The 27,723-nt window shown below is 54.8% G+C and overlaps 1 protein-coding gene across 3 annotated transcripts; it reads right to left on the bottom strand.

Annotated features, from left to right (window-relative positions):
* Positions 1-742: 742 nt before the first annotated feature.
* Positions 743-27,723, bottom strand: GGT7 (gamma-glutamyltransferase 7). Of its 3 annotated transcripts, none has more exons than XM_074605127.1 (15): positions 27,444-27,723; positions 24,446-24,672; positions 22,886-23,037; positions 21,787-21,901; positions 21,168-21,235; positions 20,422-20,495; positions 19,778-19,971; positions 17,368-17,455; positions 16,493-16,620; positions 14,296-14,384; positions 12,071-12,223; positions 11,443-11,560; positions 10,581-10,718; positions 9,544-9,643; positions 743-1,915 (listed from the first exon to the last, which is right to left on the bottom strand). In XM_074605127.1, exons 1-15 carry the CDS (start codon positions 27,628-27,630, stop codon positions 1,719-1,721), a joined length of 2,028 nt encoding a protein of 675 aa, XP_074461228.1. In that variant the 5' UTR covers positions 27,631-27,723; the 3' UTR covers positions 743-1,718. The 3 variants fall into 3 exon arrangements, with proteins under 3 accessions (XP_074461228.1, XP_074461229.1, XP_074461230.1); XM_074605128.1 differs by lacking the exon at positions 743-1,915 and adding an exon at positions 5,138-7,604 and having other exon boundaries at positions 27,444-27,721; XM_074605129.1 differs by lacking the exon at positions 743-1,915 and adding an exon at positions 8,419-8,588 and having other exon boundaries at positions 27,444-27,722.

The following is a 27,723-nucleotide window of genomic DNA, read 5'->3' as shown; positions in this document are numbered from 1 at the left end:
CGCTAAAGGATTCTTCTGCTCACGCCTTTTTCTCTTCTCTGGTTTCAGGGGTAGGGACCCCCCCTCCAGCCCCTGCCGGTGTGCCAATCCCCCCCCCCCAGTCCCCCGTGAGACCCCCCCGGGGTGTTGGGAGAGGAGCGGGGTGTCCCTCATGGGGTGGTGACCAGCAGCACTCACCGCGTCCGTCCGCGTGTCCCTCGGGGAGTTCCTGTTGGCGTCAGCATGGAGGTTCCCCAACTTGTCCTCACGCTTTCCTCTGCTTCAGGCAGCGCGTCTTAACCCGCCTGCATTTAATTTCTTCCTCCTCCAGCCCGACTGTCCCCCAAAGGCTCACGTGTGTCCCGCTCCGGCGCAGCTACGCCAGGGTGCTGCTCCCAAAACGTCCCCGTGTTTGCCACCGATGTCGCTGTGTTTGTCTTGCAAGGTTGTCCTTCAGGGTTTTTGGCTTGCTTGCGTTTGTACGTATGTTGCGTGAAAAGGGACAAAGCGGTTTTGGTGGAAGATAACCCCCCTTGCGTTCTGACACTCCTCACCCAGGTGGGAGGCCAGGTGCGGCTGGGTTTAAATTCCGAGTGATGCCCAATTCGCCACCATCAGTCCAGTCGCGTTTAGTATGTATTAAACTGTTACGGTTTGGATACACGAACAGTGGACTGCACCTTCAGTCTAGTCGTGCTCCTGAACCAGCACGGCCACTCTCGAGTCTTTGGTCACGTTCAGCGAGAAACCGAAACGACCGGCTACTTAAACAGTGCAGTTTATTTAAACAACAGATATAGAGGTTCTCAGGATTGCCGGTGATAAATACGCTGTCTGCAAAGCACGTGCAAATAAAGGTGGTGTTAAGTACACAAAACACACGACAAAGTTATAAACAATACAGCCTGGCTATAAATGCAGGAGAGAGATTCTCTAGAGAGATTTCTAAGTTCCCCGAGGACACACTCGGTATGTTCTGAGTCTTACCCAAAGGCGTCCCTATGGGGGGGAAGAAAGGCCCAGCCCGTCGACTGGTCCCGGACGTCACTGATGGAGTTCTCCTTGACTGGTTCGTGACGGTGTCTTCCCCAATATCCCCCCTCTCTCGGGCTACTTTTATACTATTTTGTTATCTTCAAAGTGGAGTTTGAGTGACTTTAGTCATTAATACTTTTACTAGGATTGGTGTACTCAAGGAGGAGTGGTCTCACCTTGGGGGCGGGTAGCCTCCGGGATGGAGGCGTGTCTTGGTACATTGTAATGACCAAAGTTCGCACAAAGGACACCATTTCATCCACATTTGACAAAATGTTGGCTCGGGTAGGGAGTAGGGCCACTTATCTGTTTCGTAGTAAGCAAGTAGGCAGCTTATCTGTTCCGTAGTAGCGTCTCGTTCCCATATCTGCTGTTCATCACAAGGGAAGGCCACAGAATGATCGCGTTCCATTCCGTCCCTCCTGTAGTTTCGCAAACAGCCTTGTACAGGGAATCGCAGATGTCGCATTCTTCGTGTGCCAGCTGCGGCTGTATTCTACTTCAGAAGCCTCTTGATTTTATGACTTTCCTTAATGCGTGAACGATGCTGTACTTTTGTATTCTTGGCCAATTTAGTAACCATTCCGCAATGTATTACCCACATTAACGCTGGGCGCATCTCGCAGACCGTAGTGATCAAGAACACGTGCACTGCTATTTTTCAAAACCCAAGTTTTCTGGAGGCACAACATGGAGGTATCTCCCTAAGATCCGCTCAAGCCGTCTGAGTGCTGTGAGTTTCTGATCCGGGTGGTAGGTCCCCCACGGATAACTTTCCTGGGCCTAGTCACACGTGGAGGATGGAAACAAGCCCTTCCTTCGGGAGCGGCTCGGTGCCCCGTACATCCCCTCAGCACTTGGTAGCATGCTGTGTCTGCTGGCTTTTCCTCGCCCATCTGCTCTGTTGGGAAAAAGCGGAACTGGCACAAACTCTGCGTGGTTAAAATGAATCCCCATTCTCTCCAAATAGCTTTTTCATTAAAAAAAAAAAAGGGAAGGTAGAGCTGAAGGGACACCAGGGTGACAGGACACGACCGAGGACCCTCCTGGGGCATCTCTGCTGAAGACGGGCGGCTGGAGGGACCTGAAGTGGGTTTGCCACCCTGCGTATTGTGGCTAGCGCAGGGCATGTGGCTCGCTGGCCACCAACGCATGCAGCAGGGGACCGACAGGAGCTGGCAGTGGTGAGAAGGGACTAAGGTGACGCGGAGACTGCGAGGAGAGGGAACCTGGGACGGATCCCGGGCTCCCGCCCCGGCGTCTGCGCCCCCCGCGTGTCGCCGCAGCGAGGTACACCAAAGGCAGGTCTCCAGAGCCCGGGTTCTCACAGCCTGCATCCACCATGTGCAGCCTGAGCCTTTCTACACCTCACCTGGCCTCTGTACACACCGTAACCAAGACGGGAGATATTTTTGGGGGGCTAGATCTGTCCCGTCATTCTGTGTTTGTGGAGCCCCTCCATGAGCAGACCCACATTTTGGTTTTGATTTAAACTGGAAGAGGGGAGATTTAGACAAGATATCAGGAAGAAATCCTTTGCTGTGAGGGTGGTGAGCCCCTGGCCCAGGTTGCCCAGAGAAGCTGTGGCTGCCCCATCCCTGGAGGGGTTCAAGGCCAGGTTGGACGGGGCTTGGAGCAGCCTGGGCTGGTGGGAGGTGTCCCTGCCCAGGGCAGGGGGTGGAACGAGATGGCCTTTAAGTTCCCTTCCAACCCAACCGTTCTGTGATTCTACGATTCCGAAGCTTTGCTGCAAACCAAATGACACATACTAATATAACGTCGCCTGCAGAGCGACACGGTGAAGGAGGAGGGCAACGTACAGCACACGGAGACGGCTGAGTTTGAGCCTCCTCGGCGTCCGCAAGCAGAACAGAGAAACGCGTCTGAGATTAGGACACTCAAAATGGTGGTTATATTTACACACATTTTCATACAACAGTATTTTCAAAGGAAAGATATTATACAGAAAAAGTAGTAGACTCGTGAGCAGCTTTACATTTTTCTGAACATAAATATTATACAATGACTTGAACAAAATAATTTCTCCTCTAATGCCAGTATGATGCTCACTTAGAGAGAAAGAAGGGAGAAGACCCGTTGGCATTGCAGTCACAACCACTTCTGGTCTGGGATGCTGTTAAACTGGGAGCGTGGGGAGGAGGAGAGAGGTGGGCAACTGGCTACAGAGGTGACTGATGGGGGTACACGGGCACCTTCCTCTCCTCGGCCCCATGGAGGTGGAGGGGTGGGGGCCGCTGGGGGGGGAGCCCCGGCCGTGCTGGGGACAGTGCCGGTGTGTGGAGGCTCACGGCGGCCAAGTAGCTGCTGTCGAACGGGATAGTCCCCGCGGGCAGCAGGGTCAGCTCTGCCGGGACAATCTGCTTCTAACGATGCTGGGCCACTGGGTTTTGTTGCTCGAGGGCTCCTGCTCCACAGGCTCTGCTGCCCTCCGCACGGATGTGTCTCGTTCTAGGACAGTGTCCTGCCTCTCCGAAACCAGCTCTGCCGGTCGGGGGTCTCCTTTCCCTGGCCAGCGTGCAGATGTCCATCAGTGGAGTATGGAAGATCTTTCCAAAACCGCTGTGATGAAAACACCTGGGTGCTATGGGAGCTCTTCCCGCTCCACCTCATTCTTTGCAAATCCTTCTAAAATCTGCAGTGTTTGCGATGTGTTCGTGGAAGAGACGCAGGCTTCGCCTCGCGGTGTTTACAGAGGCCTGGCTCCCCTTTCTCGCCAACCCGTCGGTGTTTGGGACCGGCCCGTGGAAGGCCGTGGAGTGTGTGCAGCGGGTGGAGGGAAGCTCTGAGATGGTCCCACCAGGAGGGACCCAGCTGCCACCGGGAGGGTCCAGCTTTTGGACTGTCCGCCCAGCTGAGGGACACCCCCGGAGAGATGCTGGCAGAGCTGTAGGACACCGGTCATCATCCCTGGAGCTGGGAACCTGAACCTGCTGCTCCGGCTCTGGCAGCAATGGCTGCTCTCTGCCCTCACCCGCCCCGGCAGCCCCGGTCTCCGGAGGCACGGAGAGGGGCACAGACCGGAGCTGCCGGCTGGAGCACAGGAACACCCACAGCCGCTGGTCTGACACCGTGCTGGGGGCAGCAGGGGACCCCGGCCCCTCCTGCGCTGCACTGGCAGCGTGGCACCGACCACCCCAACAGCCCCACCAGCGCTGGTCCCCATCCAGACCAGCGGGGCCACGGCAGGCTCCGGCCCCTCTCGGCAGCTGGGCACTGAACGGAACAGTGATGGGGACAAAATGGCACAGCCGAGGTGCTGGAGCACCCTTGTCCCCACGGCTGAGGATGGCGGTGCTGACTTCTGCCGCGTCCCCCCCATCAGGCCTCTATCCGCAGCCACCAGTGCTCAGTGCCGGCGGAGAGCGGTACCGAACGCGAGCGCGAAGCTGCTTGTTGACCGCGCTCAGGAACGGCATCGAGCCTTTGTGGGAAACACTGACAAATGGAGCCAACACTTAACGGCAGAGCCTGTCTCCAGCTTATCCCGCGTGAAAACCCGTGTATGGCGCTGGGAGCAATGCAAACATGGCCAGAGACAAGCTGATCATAATAGTCACATTTGGCAAAGGCAGCGCTTTTTTTATTATTATTTATTTTGTTTTGTTCCTTTAAAAATTTTATTTATTGTTTTTCTCGGCCGCTTTATATTTTGTGTGTTGTGTTCCGAGCTCCTCGCTGACACTTCCATGTAAAAGTTTCAGGACAACTTCAGCTTCGGAGCTGTTAGACGTGGGCAATGGCCGGGCTGAAATCAATGCAGTTACTCTGCACGCGCGTCTCCAGAACGTGGCCCTTTATTTCACAACGTCTGTCTCACCCGCACAGAACGGAACGTCGGGTATTTCTTGGTACCACACACTAAACTCATCGGATCTCATCACAACAGATGGACTCAAAGCATCAGAGACGCTGGGCCAATTAGCAGATTAAAGGTTTCCATATCGAACACATCTGTGCTATACTGATGCCATTTTTAAAGAGAGAAAATGGGAATTAATTCCAAATATCTTTACTTCTCTTAGCCATGACCTAGGGGTCTAAGTCCCGTCTCCGAATTATTTTAGATTTTCTCTTTTTCCCAACACAGGCCATGATCCAGCAGAGCACTTAGGAACATGCTTTATTTTGAGGTTCTGAATAACTGCTGTGAAATCGTACCTTGGGGCGTGCAAATGTCCTTTTGAATCCAGACCGGAGTCTTTAAGTCCCAAACGAATACACAGGTTCTGGCATCAGAAGCGAGTTGGTGAATTCAGTTAATAAGGAGGAATTTTGCCTTTCGAAGTGTTTTGTGATACTCCATGCAAAATACTGAAGCCGCAATGACGCTTATTTGGCAGCTGTGCTCAGTAAACCTTTGTGCCCGAGGGACAGATCGCTGCTGTGCTGTACCAGAAACCCCCAGATTTCCACCAGTGACATTCAACCACAAAACTGCATCTTTCCCTTCCTGGGAAACCTGAAGAGCTCTGCTCCAAGACACGTAAAGTTTTATGAACGCTCTGACTGCGGGCAGCGACCAACTCGAGTGCTGACGACAGAAAAAGAAGCAAATAAGATTTGACGTCCCTATGGTGAAGAGGGTCCCTTCTTGCCCGACGGGCAGTGTGGTGGCACAGAAGACAACTTCCCGCCGCCGACGTGGTACTTCCCCCCCGTCTCTCAGCTGAGGCCGCTGACGCATTTGTAGCAGAAACTGCCGACCATGCTCCCCTCCGCGAGGGACCTGCCCTGCTCTTCTCACGGGTGGCCGCGCTTCAGCGGAGCGCGAAAGCATTCCCTGCCCTTCCTGGGCGCAAACGTGCGAGGCTTGGCGTAAGGTGCTTTGAGATCCTCCGCTGGCAGGCGGCCAGAACGACTCAGCCCGACGATCCGCCGCGGCGCCCCGACCGCCCCCAAAACCGCCCGCGCGCTCCCCGTGTCGAATGGCAAGGAGCGTTAGAAGGTGCGTTACACCAGACAGGTGTCACGGGGCCCCTCGGGAGGAAGGCTGGGGGGTGACCGGTGTAATCATCAAGGGACAGACCAAGACAACCATAAGCAGACACACATATATAATATGTACAGTGGCCATAGATGCATTTGCACCATGAAGGAAATCACCAAACTTTAGACCACGGAAAATTATCAATATCCAGGATTTTTTACTGGCAGGTGTCTGTCTAACTCGCTAGTAAAAAGAGAAGGAAATGTTTAAATACGGGTTGAACGATGTAGCGTAGCTGTCAGATGCGGTATTATCTCTTCGCTCTATTTCGGACAAGAAAGGCAGAAGTATTCTTATATTTTGCACTACGTTCTGCGAACAGAGAATTATCTCCATAGCGTTGGGGTTGTTTTGTACCTTTTCTCTCACTCTCTTCAGCTTTTCCAGTAGAGCCACCAGCATCAAAATACGAAGGTGAAGTGCAGGTGTGAATTTAGTAAGCCCCAAATCCCAAACCTCTCCATAGGGATTATGCGATTCAGGCTTTTGGAGCAGACTGAGATAAGGCAGTGTAAGGAAAGCCCTGAACCTCCCTAAACACTCTCCGTGTGGTTTTCCGGCCGCGGTCTGTGAATTTTTACAAGTCTGTAGATTTTTATAAGTCTGTGGAGTGCTGCGAAGGTATCTTCGAAAAGTATCTAAGAAAATTAAGCCAGTTACCACTAAGCTGAAATTCACCACGGAGGAGGCTGAACCTCTGTAAGAAAACTGTTGCGGGGGGTGTGTGTGTTTGTGTGTGTGTGTGTGTGTGTGTGTGTTGTCAGAAGCTGAAAACCGTTGCTCCGGATACAAAAATCAGCGACTCGATTCAAAATATGTACTCCCGAAATTCAAGGTCCGTAGCGATGTGAGAAAAGGAACCAGCTCGGGGGGCTGTGCGCCAGTAAAAACCAGCTGGCCTGTACCGGGTAGGAAAGGACTCCCCGCTATTCCAGCTACAGGCATCTGCAAACACTACATTAGGCTGCATTAATTTTTGGCTTCTACAAGAGTTGAAGCATGAACGTGCGGTAGACGGGGCGATGAAGATGACATCATCAGCTGTTTGGTTTTTTTTTTTTCCTTTGCTAACGTTCCTGCTCGCTAAAATTGAAGATGCCGGCTAGCATGGGGCTTTTGAAAAGACTGAAATTATTAGCAAGACTCTGCCAAAAGGGAAGTGTGCTCTCTGCATTCCTGGAACAGGGACCGGGCGATTCAACTAATTCAAAAATAAAAGAGAAACAAAAAATAAATAAGCGAGAGCGCTGCACGTTGGTGCTGCTAACCCCCTGCGGGGTGGGCCTGGCTGGGGGACGCAGAAAGGCTTCTCAGCAGTGTGTGCGGGGGGCTCCTGCCCTGGGATGGGGGGAGAAAGGGCCGTTTCAGAACATGCACGTCACTGGGGGTGATTTGTCTAAGCCTTGTTCTGGGAGGTGCTACAATATCGTGGCTCCGGCAGCATCCACGCTCCTGGGGTCCTTCAGGCCGATGATGAAACTGTTGGTCCTCCTGGCCCCGTGAACTAGGGAGACCACTTTGACTTTATCCACTTGATGGCCCCTGGCTACAAGAAATTCAATATCTTCTTCAGGAAACTCACCTGTAGGGATTTTAAAAGTGGAGTTTGTAAGTGAAACCACTGTTGCCCTTGATGCAAAGCTCGGTCCTAACCCTGCTGGGATCTCCAGTGTGAAGGAACCTGCCTGCAGCCCCTCCAGAAGCCGTCCCAGCCAGGGCGAGCCAAGCGGCCAAGGAGCAAAGGTTGTGCTCTGTGCGGTGGGGGAAAGGAGAGGATCCCGAAGACCGTTTAAAGACGGGGAAGATCCTCCTCTATGGAAAAAGGGGAAAATATGTTGTTGGCTCCTCCTGTAGCTACTCTGCTTACAGAACAGTCCCCGCTCTTAAGAGCTTAGTTACAAATAATAGTAGTAACAGTTATTAGTCAAAATAAGATGCAAAAAACTAACGACAGCAAACCAAGTTGCCAAATGACAAACTCTGCAATAAGCCTTTCCACTTCCCCTTCGCGTATTTCTCAACATTCCAGCCATCTACCTCAGGTTGCTTGCTCTTCTGCGTTCGTTTTGTTTATTTGGTGTCTTTCATTTCTGTATGAATGGAAGTGCCCGAGGATCGGAAGCTGGGGAGGCAGCCGGACAAACTGAGCAGGCACACAAAACCCCCAGAGTGATTGAAGCTATACGCACTGCAGATATATCGCATGGATCTTGTTGACGGCAAATGTCCAAACCCGCAAATTAGGAACTTTTGAAGCTTTGGATTTGTTTTAATTACATTCTAGTTTCCAAGCCTGCAGGTCACACTCGACCTCTAAAATGGGAAGGCCTAGAAACTTTGGCTATTTTGTGTGAAACGAGAACTAAATGTCACTTGTGGTTCACTCTGGTAAGGTATGGCTTTGTGAAAAATACCAAATAGACTAAGACTTGCAATAACAAGGAGAAGAGCTGGCAGTACGGGCTCCAGAGGGTCAGTATTGATGCTGCATTTCCAGCACTGTCGAGCTAAAAGCCTTGCCGTAAGCCTTGTCTTCTCCCCGGCTGGTGGAGTTGAGGGACAGGGACTGGAAAGTGAAAGACTATCATTTATGGCAGTGGCACGAGGGTGTAGAAGATCTGCTAGGTCTCGGGACCTGTCTGGGTGAAGCTGTGACTGCACACACATTTATTTATCCTCAATGGCACAAGAAGGACATGGATCTGTTGGAGGGGGGCCAGAGGAGGGACACGAAGATGCTCCGAGGGCTGGAGCCCCTCTGCTGTGAGGACAGGCTGAGAGAGTTGGGGGGGTTCAGCCTGGAGGAGAGAAGGCTCCGGGGAGACCTTATAGCGGCCTTCCAGTACCTGAAGGGGGCTACAAGAAAGCTGGGGAGGGGCTGTTTGCAAGGGCATGCAGCGACAGGATGAGGGACAATGGTTTAAACTCGAGCAGGGCAGGGTTAGATCAGACATTAGGAAGAAGTTCTTTACACTGAGGGTGGTGAGACACTGGCCCAGGTTGCCCAGAGAGGGGGTGGAGGCCCCATCCCTGGAGACATCCAAGGCCAGGCTGGATGAGGCTCTGAGCAACCTGATCGAGTTGAAGATGTCCCTGCTGAGTGCAGGGGGGTTGGACTAGATGGCCTTTAAATGTCCCTTCCAACCCAACACATTCCGTGATTCTGTAACATCAGATCGCCAAAAGGTTTTAAGGACAGGACAAAGCTTCTACCAGGAGGTGAGCCGGGACAGAGGGAGGCTTGGGGAGAAGCACCTGAAAGAGTTTGGAGAGGTGGCCAGGAAGCATTCCCAAGACAAGAGGGAGAGGGCATGGCTCAGCAAGGGCTCCAAGCTTTGAAGAAGCGAGGTTGCCGCTTTTTTTGTCTTCCCCCAAACCCTCTGCACCCACTGGCGATCCTAGAACCCAGTGAGCTGCGCGCTGGGCTGTCGCGCTTCCAGAGCAGCGTGCTAAGAAAATCCCGCTCCTTTTCTAAAAGCGCCGGGTTTGTGGGCTGCACGACACCCAGTGGCCATACTCACTGTCAACCTGCAAGGTGTTGGACTGAAGCTGTGGGTGAAGTCGACCAAGTGACAAACTTTCACTCAGATTCTTGTTAAATGTTAAAACATTTACCAAAACCTGCAAGAGAATAAAAGACCCTCAATAATAATAATTAAAAATGAAGCCAACTTCCCGAGCATCCCCCTAATTGGTGGCTCCAACATCTGCAGATGCAGCAGGCAAAGGAGATTTTGAGCTGTTTACCGAACTGCATGAACTAACGCAGGGTTTCACACGTACCGAGGGACCCTTGAAATACGGCCTGGATATTGTTGGTGGAAAAGTGGTACCTTTTCAGGATTTTGTGGGCTTTTTGTCACACAGTTCCTGCTAAATCAGGAGAGTTGTGTGTCTGGGACATGATGTCATCTCTAAATATGCGTTTGTTACAGCCAAAAGCTCAGCACGCGGCTTCTCCAAACAAAGCATTAGGAGGCAATGGCTGGCTTTAGTTTTGCTCTGAAGAACGCCTTCCAAAAGGTAAGGAAAACGGGAGCCAGCTTCAGGTGCGCCTATCTTTTTAGCAACGCCTTGCTGTTGTGCACGCAATCAGGCTAGGCACAAGTACTTCACCTCATTACAAACCATAAATTCGGAAGAGCTGCCCAACTTATCACAAGCGCTGAGCAGGGAGGAGTTCAGTCGGGAACGCGCAAAAAGGAGCTTTTCATAGGGAAAAGGGCTAAAAGGCTGCCAGCCTCCCGCAATTCTCTGAATGCAAAATGCTCCTTTTTTTTTTTTTTTTTTTCCCTAACGATCCTTAAGACGAGCTTTTGAACAGGTATCAGAACGACACAAAACCATTACAGATTTTGCCAAAACGCTTTTCCTCTGGAATGATGAGTGGCGCCACCAGGAAAGGCGCAAGAGAAGTGAACCGGTAGCTCTTAGAGATTTCAACCCAGCGGCCACCAGTTTCAACACAGCCTGGGACGGGAGGGAAGGGAGGGGACCCTGCTGGGCGCTGAGCTCAGCTGCTGCTCTGAGGGGGCGGGTGCCCGGGCACAGCACTGACCTGAACGATGCTGCTCAGGGCTCTGTCCCCGTTGTTGGCTCCCAGACACAGGTACGTCCCGCACATCCCCTCGGACGGTCTCACAATGGTGGGCAACAGGAAAGACAGGGGCCGCTTCCGAGGCTGAATGAGATTTTGCTGCGGTTGAAGCAAAGACACACCAAAGAGTTTCAACAAGCCGACTAAACCTTTGCCGGTGCTCAAGTTGCGCGGGTTAACTTCTTACTCTTTATGCTCCAGCCAGCAATTGCGCTTGGGTGGCTTTACAAGGCTGACCCCCTCACTGCTACAACAGGGCTCTCTGACGCTGGCGGGCTCCGTCCCGTTTCGCGCCACGGCTCTCTTTCACAGAAGTTACACGGAGCCATTCGCCCCCGCTTCTAAAGTACCGACCCAGCAAAGCGGGATGGTTTCACAGCACACGGCAAGAAGAAAGAAGGCGGCAGCACTGCAAGCCACCAGTACTGGTCTGTAATTGTTTCTTTCTAGGACCTGAAGATTTTTTTTTTTTGCCGCTGTCTGTTGCTTCTAAACCTGCAGAGCAGCGATTTATAAAGAGGGGCCTTAACTCAGGAAAAGGCCAGTTGCTTTGAAGCGCGTCTGGACTGCAGGAAAAATAGGTGGCTGAGATGTGCAGTGTCGTTTGAGGAAACTGCATTGTAATGATAATGGGTGCACACGAAGCCGCCCGTTTACTCTGTTTCAGTGGCTCATAGAATGGAAAAATAGGGGCTTTCCACAGGCTGTTGTCTCTCAGTTATTAATAAGGCATTAAATAGCCTCCCCGTTGTGGAGATGAGAATAAAATTGAAAAAAATGGTACAGACAGCTCAAAAAAAGAATTTGTCATGTCATTCATTACCGGCCTGGGAATGGAGTAGTTCATTGTTTTGTTTTGCCAGGAGAAGTCCAACATCTGGCTGTTCAGGAGGATTCCAGAGGGTGTTATTATGCCACTGCCAAAGGGACGATTTAGAGAACTGAAAAGAAATATGAAGAAATCTCATAAAAATCCTCCTGGAGATTTTTTCGTACACCTTGAGGCTTTCAAGGCACCAATTTTCTGTCCCATCTTGGCTTGATAGAGACTCGTCGGTAATTCTCTAGGGCTGGTTAGATGTGAGGAGTGTAAGGCTCCGGGTACTTCGGAGTAGGTCCCTCCCTGTGTTTAAGGATTCCCCTCTAGGTGATGGATCTATCTCCATGCCTCCATCAGTCCTCAAATTTGGCCATCACCTCTCCTCCAGGGAGCAGATTCAGGCCAATCCAGACCCGTTTCACCGCGAGAGGGCTGTAGGATTGCGCAGCGCAGAGCAACACCAGCTCACCCATCTCCACCCCATCTCCCCCGTTCCTCCTGTTGTAGGACTAACCGGGGCCGAGCAGCCAACCTGCTTCAGGCCTGGTCCCGTCTGTCCTGCTGAACCTGCTTTCTTCTCCCTGCTCCCACCCTCTGAGCACATGATGGAGGGAAGAAGTAAATCCTTTACCTCACGACCGCAACAATGAAGTCATCAGGTCCCATGACAAGGACCTGGCTTGCAGCGGGTCCGCTCTCCGTGGAGAAGTGAGGCATGCGGAGGTCGGACGAGAAGGACTGGGAGTCATTAATCAGCTGGCGCAGGGAATTAGCTTCTGATTTACTTCAGTGATGAGGGAGGGAAAGAGGAAAGAAAGCCATAAGCCTAGGAAGCCGAACACTGCTTGGCCTCTGGGTGGGGGTACATCTACACAGCTACCGGCGGTGTCTCCCCGAGGGGGCTGGCACCGAGGACAAGGATCTCCTCCGGTTCACCCCATGGAAGGAGAGAAGATGGCTTAGTCCACACAGGGAGACAACACTGTGGACCTCCCAGGCTCTGTCTACAGCTACTCAGCCCCAATGGACAAGGGGTGGCACCACCCGGCTGAATGCCAGTCCTCTGGGTGGAGGGCAAGTCAGCTCCAGCTCTGGCCACCAACCGCGACTGAACCTGGCTCTGAGGTGGGAGGCTGGCTTGAAACCCCAGGCCTCACCTCTCCTGCATGTCTGGGTGTACTGCAAAGGCACCGAGGCCCCATGGTGGGGAAGGGAGAGCCGGAAACTTGCATGTGTGGTCATGACCACATGTATGGCCATTTTCTGACCTGCTGAGAGGGAATGTGATTGGATTAAGGAGGTGATTGGTGACAGCCAACATGGCTTCACCAAAGGCAAATAGTGCCTGACAAATCTGGTGGCCTTTTACGATGTTGCCACAGCATTGGTAGATAAGGGGAGAGCAACCGACATCATCCACCTGGACTTATGCAAAGTGTTTGACACCGTCCCGCATGACATCCTGGTCTCTAAATTGGAAAAGCATGGATTTGATGGATGGACCACTCGGTGGATAAGGAACTGGCTAAGTGGACGCACTCAAAGGGTTGCCGTCAACAGCTCAATGTCCAAGTGGAAACCAGTGACGAGTGGCGTTCCTCAGGGGTGAGTACTAGGACCGGTGCTGTTTAACATCTTTGTCGGTGATGTGGGCAGTGGGATTGAGTGCACCCCCAGCAAGTTTGTCAACGACACAAAGCTGTGTGGCGCAGTCAACACACTGGAGGGAAGGGATGCCATCCAGAAGGACCTGGATGAGCTAGAGAGGTGGGCCTGTGTGAACCTCATGAAATTCAACCAGGCCAAGTGCAAGGTCCTGCACCTGGGTCATGGCAATCCCAGGCACAAATACAGGTTGGGCGGAGAATGGCTTGAGAGCAGCCCTGAGGAGAAGGACTTGGGGGTGCTGGTGGACAAGAAGCTCAACGTGAGCCGGCAATGTGCGCTGACAGCCCAGAAAGCCAACCACATCCTGGGCTGCATCAAAAGAAGCGTGGCCAGCAGGGCGAGGGAGGGGATTCTGCCCCTCTGCTCCGCTCTGGGGAGACCCCACCTGCAGTGCTGCCTCCAGCTCTGGAGCCCTCAGCACAAGAGGGACATGGACCTGTTGGAATGGGTCCAGCAGAGGGCCACGAAGATGGTCCGAGGGCTGGAGCCCCTCTGCCGTGAGGACAGGCTGAGAGAGTTGGGGGGGTTCAGCCTGGAGAAGAGAAGGCTCCGGGGAGACCTTATAGCGGCCTTCCAGTACCTGAAGGGGGCTACAGGAGAGATGGGGAGGGACTCTGGGTCAGGGGGTGTGATGATAGGACAAGAGGTAATGGTTTTAAACTGGAAGAAGGGAGATTTAGATTAGATATCAGGAAGAAATTCTTCACTGTGAGGGTGGTGAGCCCCTGGCCCAGGTTGCCCAGGGAGGTTGTGGCTGCCCCATCCCTGGAGGGGTTCAAGGCCAGGCTGGATGAGGCTTTGAGCAGCTTGGTCTAGTGGGAGGTGTCCCTGCCCAGGGCAGGGGGTGGCACTGGATGATCTTTAAGGTCCCTTCCAATCCGAACCATTCTGTGATTCTATGAATATTTAGAGGGGTGAGAAAGTGGGAGGAACCCTCAACATCAAGCTCGTTCCAGGAAACGTCTGTGTGAGGACATCCCACAACCCATCCCCAGAGCCCCATGGTGTCAGTTGTGATCCTTGTGGAAGAGTGAGCCCTAGGAGGACACTCAAGGATTGATCTTTCCTCAGTAAAATAGAGGTAGAAAAATCTCAGGTTTCCCTGTGCACTGAAAAAAGCAAATCCAGGAACGATATCCAAACCACACATCTTGCAACTGTCACCATGCCTGTCAGCTTCAGACCTACCTCACCATGCCTTCTGCAGTGTGAGTGACGGACACATCATCAGATGGGTCTCCCAGGTTGCTAGCCAGACTCAGGGCTATTTTTAACGTCTAAATTGAACACACAAAGAAAGAAAGAGAAAAGAAAAAAAATAAAAGAAAAACATTTAGGTGGCCAAACAAGAAGATGTATCTGATCTCCTGGCTTGTTGGCTAAAGGCCTTGAAGAAAAGTGTCTAAAAGCCTGGTTCTGGTAATACCTCAGTGCCAAGGGCTGCCACACATGGGTATGGGGACAGAAGGGCACCAGTCTGGCATGGCAAACTGTGTGCTGGGGGACCCAAGCGTGCCCAGCAGTGTTTGTAGGAGGTGGAACATGCCTGGCAGGAGCTGATCAGCCGGCTCAGCCCAGCTCAGCGGTCCAGCTGCATTGCCAGCTGGCTCGCAGGGTCACCAGGACGCCACTTGCTTTCTGTTTCCATTCCTGAGTGGTCACCACAACAGCAGAGACGACACGGAATCCCAGTGGGACAGTGGGTCCTGGCTCGCTGTTGCCTCTGGACGGCAGCTCCACTGGCACGGCACCACTGCCGAGCAGAAACGAGCTATTCTGCTCACCAGCTGCTACCCATGTTCCTACTCGTAAGTCATCGAAAGCGTTTGAACAGAAAGCATTAGTCCCGGCACACCTAAGGCAACGATGGTTTAAAAAGGGGAAGGGATCTGGTTTCTCATACATGCAGAATCCTGCCTAAGCCAGCCCGTTAAAAATGGGAAAAGAAGATGCCCATTTCAAGAGACACAGTTTATCCAGCGCTGGGGTTAGAGAGCGTAGCCAGAGGGCAGCCACAAGGAGAAATGTGCTCTTCAATCAAGCCAGCTTGTGCCTAGCAGAAACGCACTGGACTTTCAGCTCGCAGGTCATGCCATTTTCATTCAAGATTCAAGACAGTACGTTACCCTGCAGGTAGACAGCCAGACGTGACTTCTGTTTCGATATGTGCCACGCATCGACAACTTCTCCTGAAGTGTCATCATTTATCTTCTGATGTACACTGTAGAACACGATTTAACTTCTGGAGAAGGTGGCATTTCCATGACGCAGTCTCCTGACCACCATACCATACGGAGGATGTACAAGAGGCTCGGTGGCCAGGGAAGAGCTCCGCTGAAACAAGCAGACCACGTCCGCCCCACAGGCACAGGTCAAGGCTATCTTGGTCATGGCTGTCCCACGGCTGGACTATCTGGTGCTGACCTGCCACTGAATCTCAACCATGTGTTCAGCTGTGTGATCCCACGTAATCAGGGTTACGCACCTTCTGAAGTGACTGCCCTTTATTTGGAGGTTGCTGTTCCTCAGCAATGGGTGAAACTCTTGGCCTGGCGCAAACGCAGAGCAAACGGATTCATCCAAAGCTTCCTGAAGAGAGCTCAGAAATAACTCAGGTGAGTCAATCTTCTCTGCCTCTGCACAGGCCTAGCAGCGTGTTGTGGCATTTTTGATGAGAGGCAATGGCTTCCAGGCACCCACTGCCCTGTCTGCTACAAGGACGTGGTTACATCCTTGCTTAAAATTCCCAACTCGTAACACCCAGCCGTGGATCCGCTAAGCACCTAAGAACAGAACTCTGCTCACAGAGCAGGAAGCTGAGCACATGCTTCACTTCCTGGGAAGCTGCAAAGATTTGGTAGGGCTGACAGCCCTGAATACTGGAAAAATCAAGATCTGCACCACTGAGATCATGAGGTTGGCTAAAGTGGAATGATTTAAAAATATATATATGAAGTGTTGGGTCAGTTTTCCTCGTCATTGACACATACAGGTTTTTGCTTGCAGCATCACAGTGCTGACTCTCCTTGCAGTGCCCTGGTACGGCCAGGGCCACTGGAGCGTCAGACATGGAGGAAACAGATGGGCCCACCCTCAGCCGCTGTGGGGTCGTCCTGAAGAGATGCTCGCATACAGGAAATGGGCAAAAGCCACAGTTTGTTCTTCTGACAAAAGCTCTGCCTAAGCAAGAAAGAGCTCAGCTGAGCAGGAGGCTCCGGCATCTGCACCTACCTGAGGCACAGCACAGCCCAGGTTTACACCTCAGCAGTCTATTTGCGCATTCTCCTCTGGGAATTACCTACAAACGTCTTCGTACAACCAAGGAACATACAAATTCTTCTCTAGCAGCACAAGAAATTCAGCCAAACGTCGACCCTCCTCTTACCTCTGCCATCCAGTGCAAGACATTCCCCCTGGATACTTGACTTGTGATGTTAAAGCCCTCAAGGATGTTCAGCGCCGTCATCAGAGCAGGACCTGCATGTGGAGGTGGGGGACTGAAAACAAGGTGACCTGTGAAAGGAAGAAGAGAGGAATGAAGCTGCTTTTGTCAGATGCTGCCCAGTTAAAATACCTTCCCATTAGCTGCTGTCCTTGAGGACAGGGAAACCTTTCCAGATTTCAGGGGAAATAACGGAAAGCAACATGATTTGAAAAGGATTTCCCAAAACATTCTTGTGTCTTTCTGGGTTGTTTTTTTTTTATGATGGATGAAGGAAGCCCTAATAGGGATGAATTTTTTTACATCGTCTGAAATTCAGTTCTTCTTGGTTGGCCGGTTGGTTCCTGGACCGCAGTACGGAAGAATGGAGATAAAATGGGTTTGCAACATTACAGCTATAAGGAGGGTAAATCTAGGGATTTCTAGAAAAGAATGACATTTTGGAAACTTTTTGCATAAAGTAATTTTGTATCCCTTGTAGATCACTCTTGGGAACTGTCTTCAGACGAAGGCGCTAGCCTATGGTCCAGCTCCCATCTAGACATTGCATCCGTATGCGAACCTGTTGCACCTTTACCCTCTAACGCTACCAAAATACCATCGGTCGCTACCAAGGGAAAACCAGGCCCATTCCAAAGTGCTGAAAACCACCTCCTGAACTGCCTGCGATGCCTCAGTGTCAGCAGGCAATAGCTGGGAACTCCCTGCAGGCACCTCAGTGCAGCTTTGACTTCAACTCTTGCTAAATACCATTGCCGCCTCTTGCCCGGCGAAGCAAAGTTTTAACTGGAGCTGCGTGGCATGGGTCAGGCGCTTACCTCGATAGACCGTGTGGACAGGATTCTCCACCGTGACACTGTAATTGCTGAAGTCTTCCTCCACCAAGACTCCTCCGTAGTTGTGGACCTGCGTAGGAGAGCAAAGCAGCACAGACTGAGATAGCTGGGTCAAGGTCTTCTGCGTTCCTCGTGGTGGCCCAGGCGAAGATGCACCACACTGTCAAACAAAAACCATTGAGACTCCCACGCCAAGTGCCAGGTTCCTCAGGACGCCCTGAAAAATCTGTGCTTTGATGGCCCTGGTGGCCTGGCTCACCAAACGCCACCACCGCTGAAGGCTCTGCACCTCACCTCCGAAAGCTCATCCACCCCCATGGGTGCTCTGAAGATGTTCTGCCTACCCGTGGGGATGGGGACTGGCACCGCCTCGCAGCCTGCTCTCCCCTGGGTGGCAAGGGTGACTGCGTTAAAGGTTATGAAGCATTTGAATACTGCCAGGATAAAAGATATAAATGGATCCAGAATAGAAGGAACCTGGTTGTAGCAGGTCGCTATCACTAGAAATCTTCAGCATACAATTCCCACCCTACTTTGAATTATTTCAGGTGAGAGTGGGTCTGCTGTACCCGTGGTCTTTCTGTAAGACTCTCCTAGAGGTGCAATTTATTGGGCTTGGTAATTTTCCTGAACACATTGAAGATGGCTAATTCCCTCCGCGGAGGTCTTTTATGGCTGAGTCACGATGGAGATGAGGTGGGACCATCATAACTGTACTCTGCTGACCTTAAAATCTCAGTCAGTGTACAGGTGCTGCTGGGCCAACTCTTTCCTTCCACCCGGGAGAAGCCACACGCCCTAGTGAGAGGTTCTGCTGGGGTGAGCTCCTGCTGAGTCCTCTGGATTTCCATCCAAACGATAACCTGTGCGTGCTCTGGTTTCTAAACCAGCCGGCTAACTTGGCAAGAAGGTCCTTCTCAAAGGTCCTTTCCAATCGTGAAGATTCTATGATTCTGTGATAAGAAAACTCCTTCTCTGCCAGAAACGGATGAATCACCAGAGCAGGAAAGCTAATGCAGGGCACATTGTGGGGGGCAGCGCGTCAAACCACCCCAAAGCTGCAAAAGAAGATGTAGCCCCTGCTCGAATGCCTGCCCCCTTCCCAAAGCGGTGGCAGAGAACAGGCCAGGCTGAACCCAACAGCAGAGGTGAGCAGGGAGGTGCCCGTGCCAGGAGCTGGCTTCCTGGAGCGTGGCCACGGAAAGCCCGGGAGAAGCAGCGGGGAGCGGGGCAGGAGGAGCCTGACAGCACAGAAAGGGGAGAAGCCCTGCTCAGCCACACACTGCCCCCACCATCTCAAATTCCCCAGGGAGCGCTTTTTTTGCACCCGTGCCTTCCCGTCGCAGGATGGAAACAAAGGGTAGGCTGTTTTGGAGCTTTACTGGATTTCACCACATCGATGCCCTCCCTTTGCTGGAACGATAGGCACTGCGGGAAGCCATCGCTTTGCTCCGCAACCACAGCACGCTTGATCCCAGAGCTTGCCGGGGTCTTCGGTGTTGCAACCCCGGGCCTTGCTCCTCCGTAGAGAGTTTGTGCTTCCCTGCGGCAGCCCTCAGGTCAGGGGAACGGGGTGACAAAGCTGGGTTTAGCTGTGGAGATGCACCACAAGCTCGGGACTTTTCCCGTTTCTCGTTCTCCACCTCTGCCGTGGTCCAGGTGAACGGCAGGAGAAGATTTCCAAGCACAGACCTCGCAAATGTTTAGGGCTTGAGCTGAATGAGCCCATTCCAGATTACTGTCGAGATGATGAAGGTGCATCACTTGCACCATGGTGGTAGGGAAGAATGGTGCCACCAACCACCTTGGCTGCAGCTACACAGGTATCAAAGTTCTGGGGTTTTTTTACCAGCATAATTACTTTGTTGTTGCTATTTTTTTCCAGAGGACCTCTAACAACAGGAGTTAAACTAGGGCAACCCGAAGTGGGACCAAGCCTGTCTGATCCTCTGCTCTCAAGCTCACAGTTTTATTTTTAAACCGTCTTCCTGCAGTCTATATCTTACGGCCCCATTGACAACAAAAATTCGCTTCTCAACAGTGGGGCACCTCCCGTTATGGGGGGAAAAAGGGGTTGTCACTAATACTAACACAGCCCAGAGAGGGTCTCGAAACTGAGATAATTTTTTTGCCTTCGAAAAACCAGTCTGTCCCGGTTATAGAGTGAAAATTCTCTAGGCTGTGGAAGTGACCTCTGCGTCACCTACTCCACTGCAGTGACAGGGTCAGGAAAGAAAAAGGAGGCTCCATGGATTTGTCCCCATCATTGCGCTGACACTTGGCTATGGCTTATCTCCAGGTTGTCACCTTAAGCAGGTGACGTGGGCGGGCGGCACCCCCAGCCGACTGTGCCGTGCCGTCTTGGGTAGAGATAGGGACAGGCATGGCTCACCTCGGAGACTATCTCCTGGGTCACGTTCCCGCTGTAGAAAGCTGACGCCCCTTCTGCACCCACCAGCTCCAGGATGGCCGCGAGGTCCAGGCGCCTGACCAACATGCCAGGCAGCAGGGGCTGGCCGTCCGGCAGGAAGATCTCCCGAAATTTGTCGGAGTAGTTCAGGTCCTTCACTTCACTTACGGCTTCAGCTGCGGGCAAGAAGAGGAAGGACATCCAGAAAAGGCAGGGTGCAGGAACACCCAGAGTCGCTGTGTACCTGGCGGGGATGCTGGGGACTTGCTGCTGCCTCCTGCCCTATTCCAAAACTAGAGGTGGGCTGGATTGTGCACCCATCGGAGCTGGGAAGGAAACCCAAAGAAGCCCCAGCGCCCTTCCCCGGCTGGCCCTGGACGGCTGCCCAGCGTGGGCTGCTCTGACCTGTCCCCGACCAGCCCTGGGAAAGGGCTCCGGCGTCGCCGCCACCGCACCCTCCCCTTGCAGACTGTGGCTCACACCTTGCTCAGCTCCCAGCACCATCCATCTCCAGGTCCAAGGAGCCCTAATTTCCCATGAATAACCACCTCCATCCTGGCTGCCTCGCACCCGAGCGCAGTGGCCGGTGTGCTCCTCCATGCTGAGCAGCCACCCTTGGTACTCACCCAAATCGTGGGTGACATTAAACCCATCCTGGGCGACACCGGCCGCGAGGCCCAGCAGCTCGGACCATGGGAGTCTGCCAAAGGAGAAAGGACAAGGAGAAACGTGCCCTGGAGAGGGGCAGCAGGGCAGGGTGGTGGGGAGCAAGCACAGGGCTCAGCTTTGTGGTCAGGGGCCTCCTGAAAGACCAGGCTGTGGGGCCAGCGGTGGCCAGAAGGAGCACTGAGCTTTCACTGGGTTGTTTCTTTTCAGCAGGATCGCCTCAGTGCTCCACAACATGCACCAGAGAGGAAGGTCAGGGCAAGGAGAGGGGAAGGGGCGTCTGTGGAGCAAAATCTCAAGGCAGGCCCCAGCCCCGAGCAAGTCATTCAGATCCCCCCCCTCGCTGTCCCAACAGGGCATCAAGGACAGCCACACTCCTTAGGGTCCACTAAAGAGAGAATGAAATTGCACAGACATGCACGAAAATGTTCTGCACCTGTTTCTAAAAGAACATTTATTGTCCCCATTTTTAGCCAAAATTTCACTTTGCAGAAAGCCTGACCGAACCGAATTCTTTCATTTGTTGAATGAAGTACCAAAAAATGAGCATATTTTTCAACGCGAGCCTCCAAGCACCCCTCAGCTAACTGTTCCGACTGGTGGCCCGAGAGCATGGTCTGATAGCGGGGGGTCGTGTGCTCCCAGCTCCCGTGTGGGGACCCCAGGGCACAGCACGAGGACAGCCCATGCCAGCCTCCTGTCTTACCTCCCGTGTAACTGGTGCGCCTGGTGCATTCCTTTTATCATGCCTGGCACCCCCACAAGCAGACCTGGCTGTAGAATAAGAAGGACAAAAAGGAAGAGTAGTCTCCTTCCCGTGCGGACATGGGACACGGTCCCCAATTGCAAATCAAGGAGATGCGAGTCATGGTCACGTGGAAAGCGTCTGCATGGTCTTTAAGAAAGGGGAAGACATCTGTAGCAACACACCAAATCAGGGGACGAAAGTTTTTGGAAGGAAAGAGGCAAATTCAATCCGGGTCTTAACCCGGTTTGGTCAGGAGAAGTAACTCAGCAGAACAACACGGGATTGCGCCCTTTCCTGGGACTCTCGTTCTCCTGGCTCCCCACTCCCAGAGGGACGTGCCTCTTTACTCCCCGAGCCCTGCAGGCTCCAGGCATTTTGGGTCTGATAAAGAAGTATTTTGCCTGGATTCCCCATGTTTGGGGAGATCATGGGGCCCAGGATCTCCCACGGTGGGAGAGGCCTCCTGTCACTTCCCCGGGCATCTCCTCCTTGGCCCGAGAGTTGCGGGGAGAGGACAGCTGGAGATATCCGTCAGCTACAGCCCGGGACGGGTTGGCCAAGGGACACTGGTCCTCACCTTGGTGTCCTTCTGCAGGTCCCCCTCCAGCGGGATGCCCAGGGGAGCCACCTCGCGGAAGTCGATCACCCAGCTCCTGTTCTTCCGGATGTCGTGGACCAGCATCACCCCACCCCTGCAAGCGAGACGGGGGTCACAGCACGGCACCGGCTGTCCCTGCAACAGCTGCTGCCGTAAAGCCAAAACTAAGAGTTCAGGTGCCACCGGGACCGGGGCCAGCCCGGCCATGACGAGGCCATCGTAGCAGGTCACCAGCCCCAGCAGTGACCCAGGGCTGGCCAGCGGCGCCGGGGGACGCTGCTGCCCTTCCCCAGGGAGCAGCTCAGGATGATGGAGCTCAGGCCAGCGCAGGACGTAGGCAGTCCCTTTGCTGAGCCTGCAGCGAGGCCAGATCAATCCCTGCCAGCCTGGCTAGAGGGCTGCTGGCTCTGTTCCGCTTCTGGGCTGGGACTATCTGGGATTTTCTTTCTAATCCAAGCAGTTTTGCAAGAAAACCGGGGTTTTGCTTACAGCAGCAAGCCAAGGTGCAGCCTGGAGAAGCTATCAGGTGGCAGCGTTTTATGCAACACTGCCGAGACCTCCTGCAGAGCTGAGAGCACCAGGCTCAGGTGGATGCCACCCTGGGCAGGAGGGCTGGGGGGGGAGGCCACCCCTTCATGGCCGTGTGTCCCCTGGCCGCTGCCCAGAGCCGGGCTCGGACCTCAGCCTCCTGTTGCAGCAGGAGCAGAGCTTATGGAGGTCCATCTCTGAAAGCACTGGGATGGAGCCCAGGGTGTTGCAAGCTCCTGGCACACTCGCAGAAGGGCCCGTCAGCCTGTGGTCACTTTTTGAACCCTCTCAAACCTGAGACTTGGGCTTTCCTGGCAGCCATGCAGCTTTTCCCTCCCTGGGGGTCTCTGCCCCTCACTATCGGCTCAGCGCACAAGAAGGGTCCCCGTCCCTGTGAGGACGTGGACACATCCACTGCCTGATGTCAGAGACCCGGTACCACACGCTGGGACGCAGGCTGCCATGAGGGCACGTCTCAGCTGGTTGGGAAACAACCGAGGCTGGAGGACAATTGCAGACGACAGCATGGGGGTGAGCGACTGACACTTACCCGCCAATCCCCGACGTGTGGGGGTTGACAATTCCCGCGCAGAGGGCCGAGGCGATGGCCGCGTCTACTGAGGAGCCCTGCTTGTTGAGCACCTCTATGCCCAGGGCCGTGCAGCGGGCAGCATCTGTGACCACGGCGCCGCGGTGGAAGATCTGCCAGAAGAGGAGAGCGGTTGTACCCAGGGAGGGGTGGTGGGGCCACCCAGGTCCTCACTCAGCTCGCTGGGACCCAAAGCGTGAGGCCAGCGCCGAGGCTGTGGCTGATTTGCATTTGCAGGCGCCTCCAAACGCGGGTGGGAGTAATACGTCCCTTGGCATGTCCCTGCACCAGGGCAGCTGTGGCCACTCTGCATGTAGCCGTGGCCATCAGCTCAGCCAGCTGTCACCAGTAGATGTGCTGAGCTGGTGGGCCGTGTCTCACCCTGTCCTCCACAACCCCCGAGCGGGGCTGGACTAATCCTGCAGAGCAGCGGGTGACACCGTGCTGTCACTGTGCTGCAGCCACGCGACCACTGGAAATAGGAATATAGCCGCAAAGGATGCAGCATCCCCCCAAGCGCCACGGCTCGTTCTCATCCTTCCCTGGGGCCAGCACCAGCGTTCACGCAGCGACAGGGAGTTTTAAAAGGTTAATTTTAACCCTGTGGTATAAAACGCTGCATCTCAGCATGAGCCAGAGCGGCCCTGGGAGCTGCGAGGACAGCAGGGCCGCGGCAGGCTGGCGGGCAGGACTGGCCCTTCCAGCGGTGCCTCGGAAGGGGCTGCGTTGCGCACCCTCCCTCCGGCACTGCACCCCAGCCAGCCGCGGGGCCAAGCCGCTCCGCTCCCAACGGCCACATTTTGCATGCCACTGAGAGCAATAAATGAAAAAAAAAAAAACCCAAATCTGTTTCACGTGGACTTGCAGGCAGCTCTGCCCTTCTGGGCGGCACGTGGAGAAGACGATGGTGACTACAGGCTGCCCCTTGGCCCTTCTCAGCCTGCCCTGCTTGGCAGGAGATGTTCTGCAGGAAGGTATGACCCCCCGGCCACGCTGCCTTTGCTTTGCGATTCAGCACCGTCTGTGGAAGGGAGTAGCAGGAGGTTCAGCTCTGTTTTCAGCTATTCCCCTGTTTGGTCCCGGATGGATCCTTCCAGACATCAGCCTGCGCATACAGATCCATAAAACCATCTCCAAGTGGAGATGTAGGAAAGATGCCTACTGCTTTAACTAAGGATTGCTTTCTGACAGCATTCTCGTCTGGCTCAAGTCACAGCGGGACACGTGGCAGTGGGGCTGCCCGTTTTCCCCTCGGCAGCACCCCCAAACCTGCCAGGCACAGCAAGGCAGGCGCTGAGAGCCCAGCTCGCCTCTCTGAGCACAACCCCCAGCTGCAGGAAAAAGCTTCCAGGACAATTTGGGGTGGAATTGCAGGAAGAGACTCAGCACCCAGGGTCCCGCTGGCACCGGCCGGGGCTCACTAGCACTTATCCCGCTAAACCGCTGGCAAAGAGGAAAGTTAGGGAGCTGCTCCTATTTTTAGACCCAAAGCCCGACTGCAAAGCCACTGTTTTGTCTTACCTGAGGGTCCCCAAAATAGATCTGCATGATGAGGGCCACCGTGACCCCCGTGGCAAAGGTCAGGCAGGCGGTGATGATGACAGTCAGCCCATCCTGCCGGCAGCTGCAGTCTCCAGAGAAAGGGTCCTTGCTGGTCTCCCGGAGAGGGGACACGTCCTGGCTGCCCATCTCTGATGAGGACGAGGGCAGGCGCTGGAGACGCGCGGACTTCAGGAAGGAGTCCGGGTCTTTGTGGGCAGCAGGGAGAAAACAAGCGTTAATTATGGAGCAACTCGGGGCTCTTATTGCAGTGTTTACCCAGCGCTAACATTACACCGTGCCCCTTCCAGCAAAGCTATTACCTTCCCTATTGATTCCAGCTCGCAAGAGACTCTCTGGCTCAGATGCTGCCCTGGGTCATTTTACTGATCCCTTCCCCTAGCTCTAGTTATTCCAACTTGACTTTCCTGGAGATTAAGAGGGGCAAACCCCCCTGAATTTTGCTCCATTTCAATCCATTCATCAGTCTCCAGTTACTGCTCCCTTTGAATGGGTTCTTAACACAGCACTGACTTGCAAACAGGCCTCTGAAGTGCAGCAGGAGAGGAGAAGAGGAAGTTAAGATATGAAGAAGAAAAATCCAGCAGCCTTATTTGGAGCTACGCTTGAGCTAAAGCACCTGAGCAAGAGAGAGGAGAAGCAAAACGTGTGGCCAGGGCACAGGAAATACTTCTACAGAAGCACGGCAAAGCTGGGGCAGAGAGGAGCAAACCTGCAAACTAGAGGGGCCTCGGGGCGTCCGCCCGCTCTGATGGCAGGAAAGGCTCTGCTTTGACTTCTCGCTTCCTCCGGCTGACGAGGCCCACTGTGAAATCGAGCCGCTCGCCGAACACCCAGCTCTGAGACGGCCAACGCAATAGGGCAGGGTTTTGCTGGCCATCCGCCGGATGGCAAACGGTGCTCAGCAGGATGAAAAAGTCTCTTTTGCTCTGAAAAGATGCCTTCAATCTCCACTCGCGTCGGCTGCTGCCTTTGCGGCGGGGAGGACGCTGGCTGAGGGTGCCCTCACGGGCACACGGACCTGCTCGTACAGGGGGACCGGGGACCAAATGGGACCCAGAGGCTCAGCGCAACATCCAGGGCTCCTGGATGAATTTTTTCGGAGGCTGCCGAAAGCCCGCAGGGCTGCGGTGCCCTGCGTATCTGCGGCGCGAAGAGGAGCACTGAGTGGAAAAGACAAGCTGAGAAGCTTGTCCCTCCGCTCAGGGGACGTTTCCTGGGTTTGGGGTAAGTGAGCAGGAAACCCTGCATCCCCCGTCACCCTGCCATGCCTCTCCTCCGCTCTGGCAGGCAGCATCTCCCTGGGGACTGCCAGTCCTGTCCTTGCCATGATATTAAAAAGACCTCCTGGGTGCAGCTGTCCTGGGGCAAGGTGTGGAGTTAGTTTTAATTTCGGCAATGCTGCAACCAGGAGTAACCCCACCCCCACCCCCCCAAGCCAGGGAATCCCCTGAGGGTGAATTTAATCTCATTCCTGAGAGATTCCTCATTCCTCAGGCTCCTCCGCCTGACCCCCCCCGGCTGCTGTTCCTCTGCTCTGCTCCTGGAGTGCTGGTGACAGGCCAGCCCAGCACGAGAGGACACGAACATCCAGGGAGCAAGCATGGGAGAGGACAGAAGTCCCTTCATTCTCTGCCACAGACATTCCACATGGCCTTGGTCAAGTTGCTTATTCTCTGTGGCCACTGGTGCTGCACAGGGACAGCAGGGCCGTGGTTTGGGGACAGGAGCGGCTGGAAGGGGTCAGTTGGGAGCACAGAGGGAAAAGAGCAGCCTGCGAGGCCAACACACAGGTGCCCATCCCACCACCAACATCCACGCTTGAAAGAGAAGCCGCCAAAGCCTACTTGGCTTCTGTGGGGGCTGTGAAGGACATGTGGCTTCACGGGGTAACCAGCACTTTGGGGGACCAGGGCCACCTCAGCTCTGGAGCTGCTGCGGAGGGGACAGCAGAGACCGGAGCCGCTCACGGGCTCCGGCAGGCACTGCAGTGTGGGACCGTTCATCCTCTGGGGGCCTGTCCCCAGCATCGACAGCACAGCAGGGGCTTCCTCCTTTTAGTGAGATCGGGGTGGTAGAAACCAAAGGTTTGGGATCCCTCCCTGCCGATCCGGCAGATAACATGCCATGGAGAAGTACAGTTGTGCAACACACGCGCAGCATCCCCGTGGCAGGAGATAGCAGCTCCCCAGCCACCCCAGAGCGGGCACCCGGCGAGACCGAGACCCCGCGCCCGGCCAGGTGCTGGGGCCCAGCCGCAAGTGCATCGAGCTCTGCCCATGTTCCGCCCGCGAGACGAGGCCTCCTGCTCCGGGAAGAGCTGTTCCCGCACACCTTCCCCCCGACAGCGCGCGATGGCACCAGACGGGAACGGGTGCTCCACCCGGGGGTGACAGCAGGACGGGGCAGGGGACAAGGGGCGCATGGGGCCGGCTCAAACATGGGCGCGGGGTTTGGGGGCCGACGGGGCAGAGACCCACCCGCGGGGTGTGAAGCTGCCCCAGGGACGGCAGGACACGTCTCTTGGAGAAACACGACGTGGGGGAGGGAAAAAACAACCAACCAACCCGTTCCTCTGAGCTACTGGGAGGGAAGAAATCAATTAAAAACAGGCAAAGGGTTTTCTCAAGGATCACAGGACCCCCTGACTTTATTACAGCCGCGCACCGGGACCGCCAGCTCCGGGCCAACCCCCGGGATCTCTGGCTACCTGCCGTGCCCGCAAGGCACACGGGGGGCCGGGGGACAGGAGGACACGGGGCCCGGCGACCCCCGCTCCCTGCGTGGGGCCGGGGGAGGGAGCCCCTGGGCCGGGCCGAGGGCCCGCAGCGTCGGGGAGGGCGGTTCGGGGGGACCCCGGGCCCGGCCTGCCGGAGGCTGCGGGCGGAGCGGGGCCCGAGGGGCCGGCGGGGGCCGGGGGCATGCGGGGCCGCGGGCGGGCTCGGCCGCCGCCCCTCACCCGTGTCCTGCTCGCCCAGGAACGCGTCCTCCTCCTTCCGGGCGCGGAGGCCGCCCTCGGCCGCGCCGCCCGCCTCCTCCTCGGGCAGCCGGGGGAAGCTGGTGATGCTCATGTAGTCCACAGGCGAACCGGCGGCCAGGGCCCGCTGCCGGCCGCCCCCCGCCTCCGCAGGCACCGGCACCGCCATCGCCGCCGAGCCGCCGGAAGGGGCCGGGCCGACCGGGGCCGCCTCGCGGCTCCTCCCCGCGGCGGGGCCCTGAGGGGGCGGTGGCAGCTGAGG

The sequence above is a fragment of the Larus michahellis genome, chromosome 12, assembly GCF_964199755.1.
Source record: "Larus michahellis chromosome 12, bLarMic1.1, whole genome shotgun sequence".
NCBI classification, from domain to species: Eukaryota; Metazoa; Chordata; class Aves; order Charadriiformes; family Laridae; genus Larus; species Larus michahellis.
The sequence above is the reverse complement of the archived record's forward strand: the minus strand, read 5'-3'. Positions and strand labels throughout refer to the sequence as shown.

What these genes read in the sequence shown, in the direction of transcription:
- GGT7 (XM_074605127.1), bottom strand. Translation starts at nt 27,630, where the DNA reads ATGGCGGTGCCGGTGCCTGCGGAGGCGGGGGGCGGCCGGCAGCGGGCC. An exon ending in ACCTGCAGAAGGACACCAAG is followed by an intron (nt 21,236 to 21,786) that starts GTGAGGACCAGT and finishes CTTATTCTACAG; the next exon opens with CCAGGTCTGCTTGTGGGGGT. An exon ending in TAATGTCACCCACGATTTGG is followed by an intron (nt 19,972 to 20,421) that starts GTGAGTACCAAG and finishes TCTTGCCCGCAG; the next exon opens with CTGAAGCCGTAAGTGAAGTG.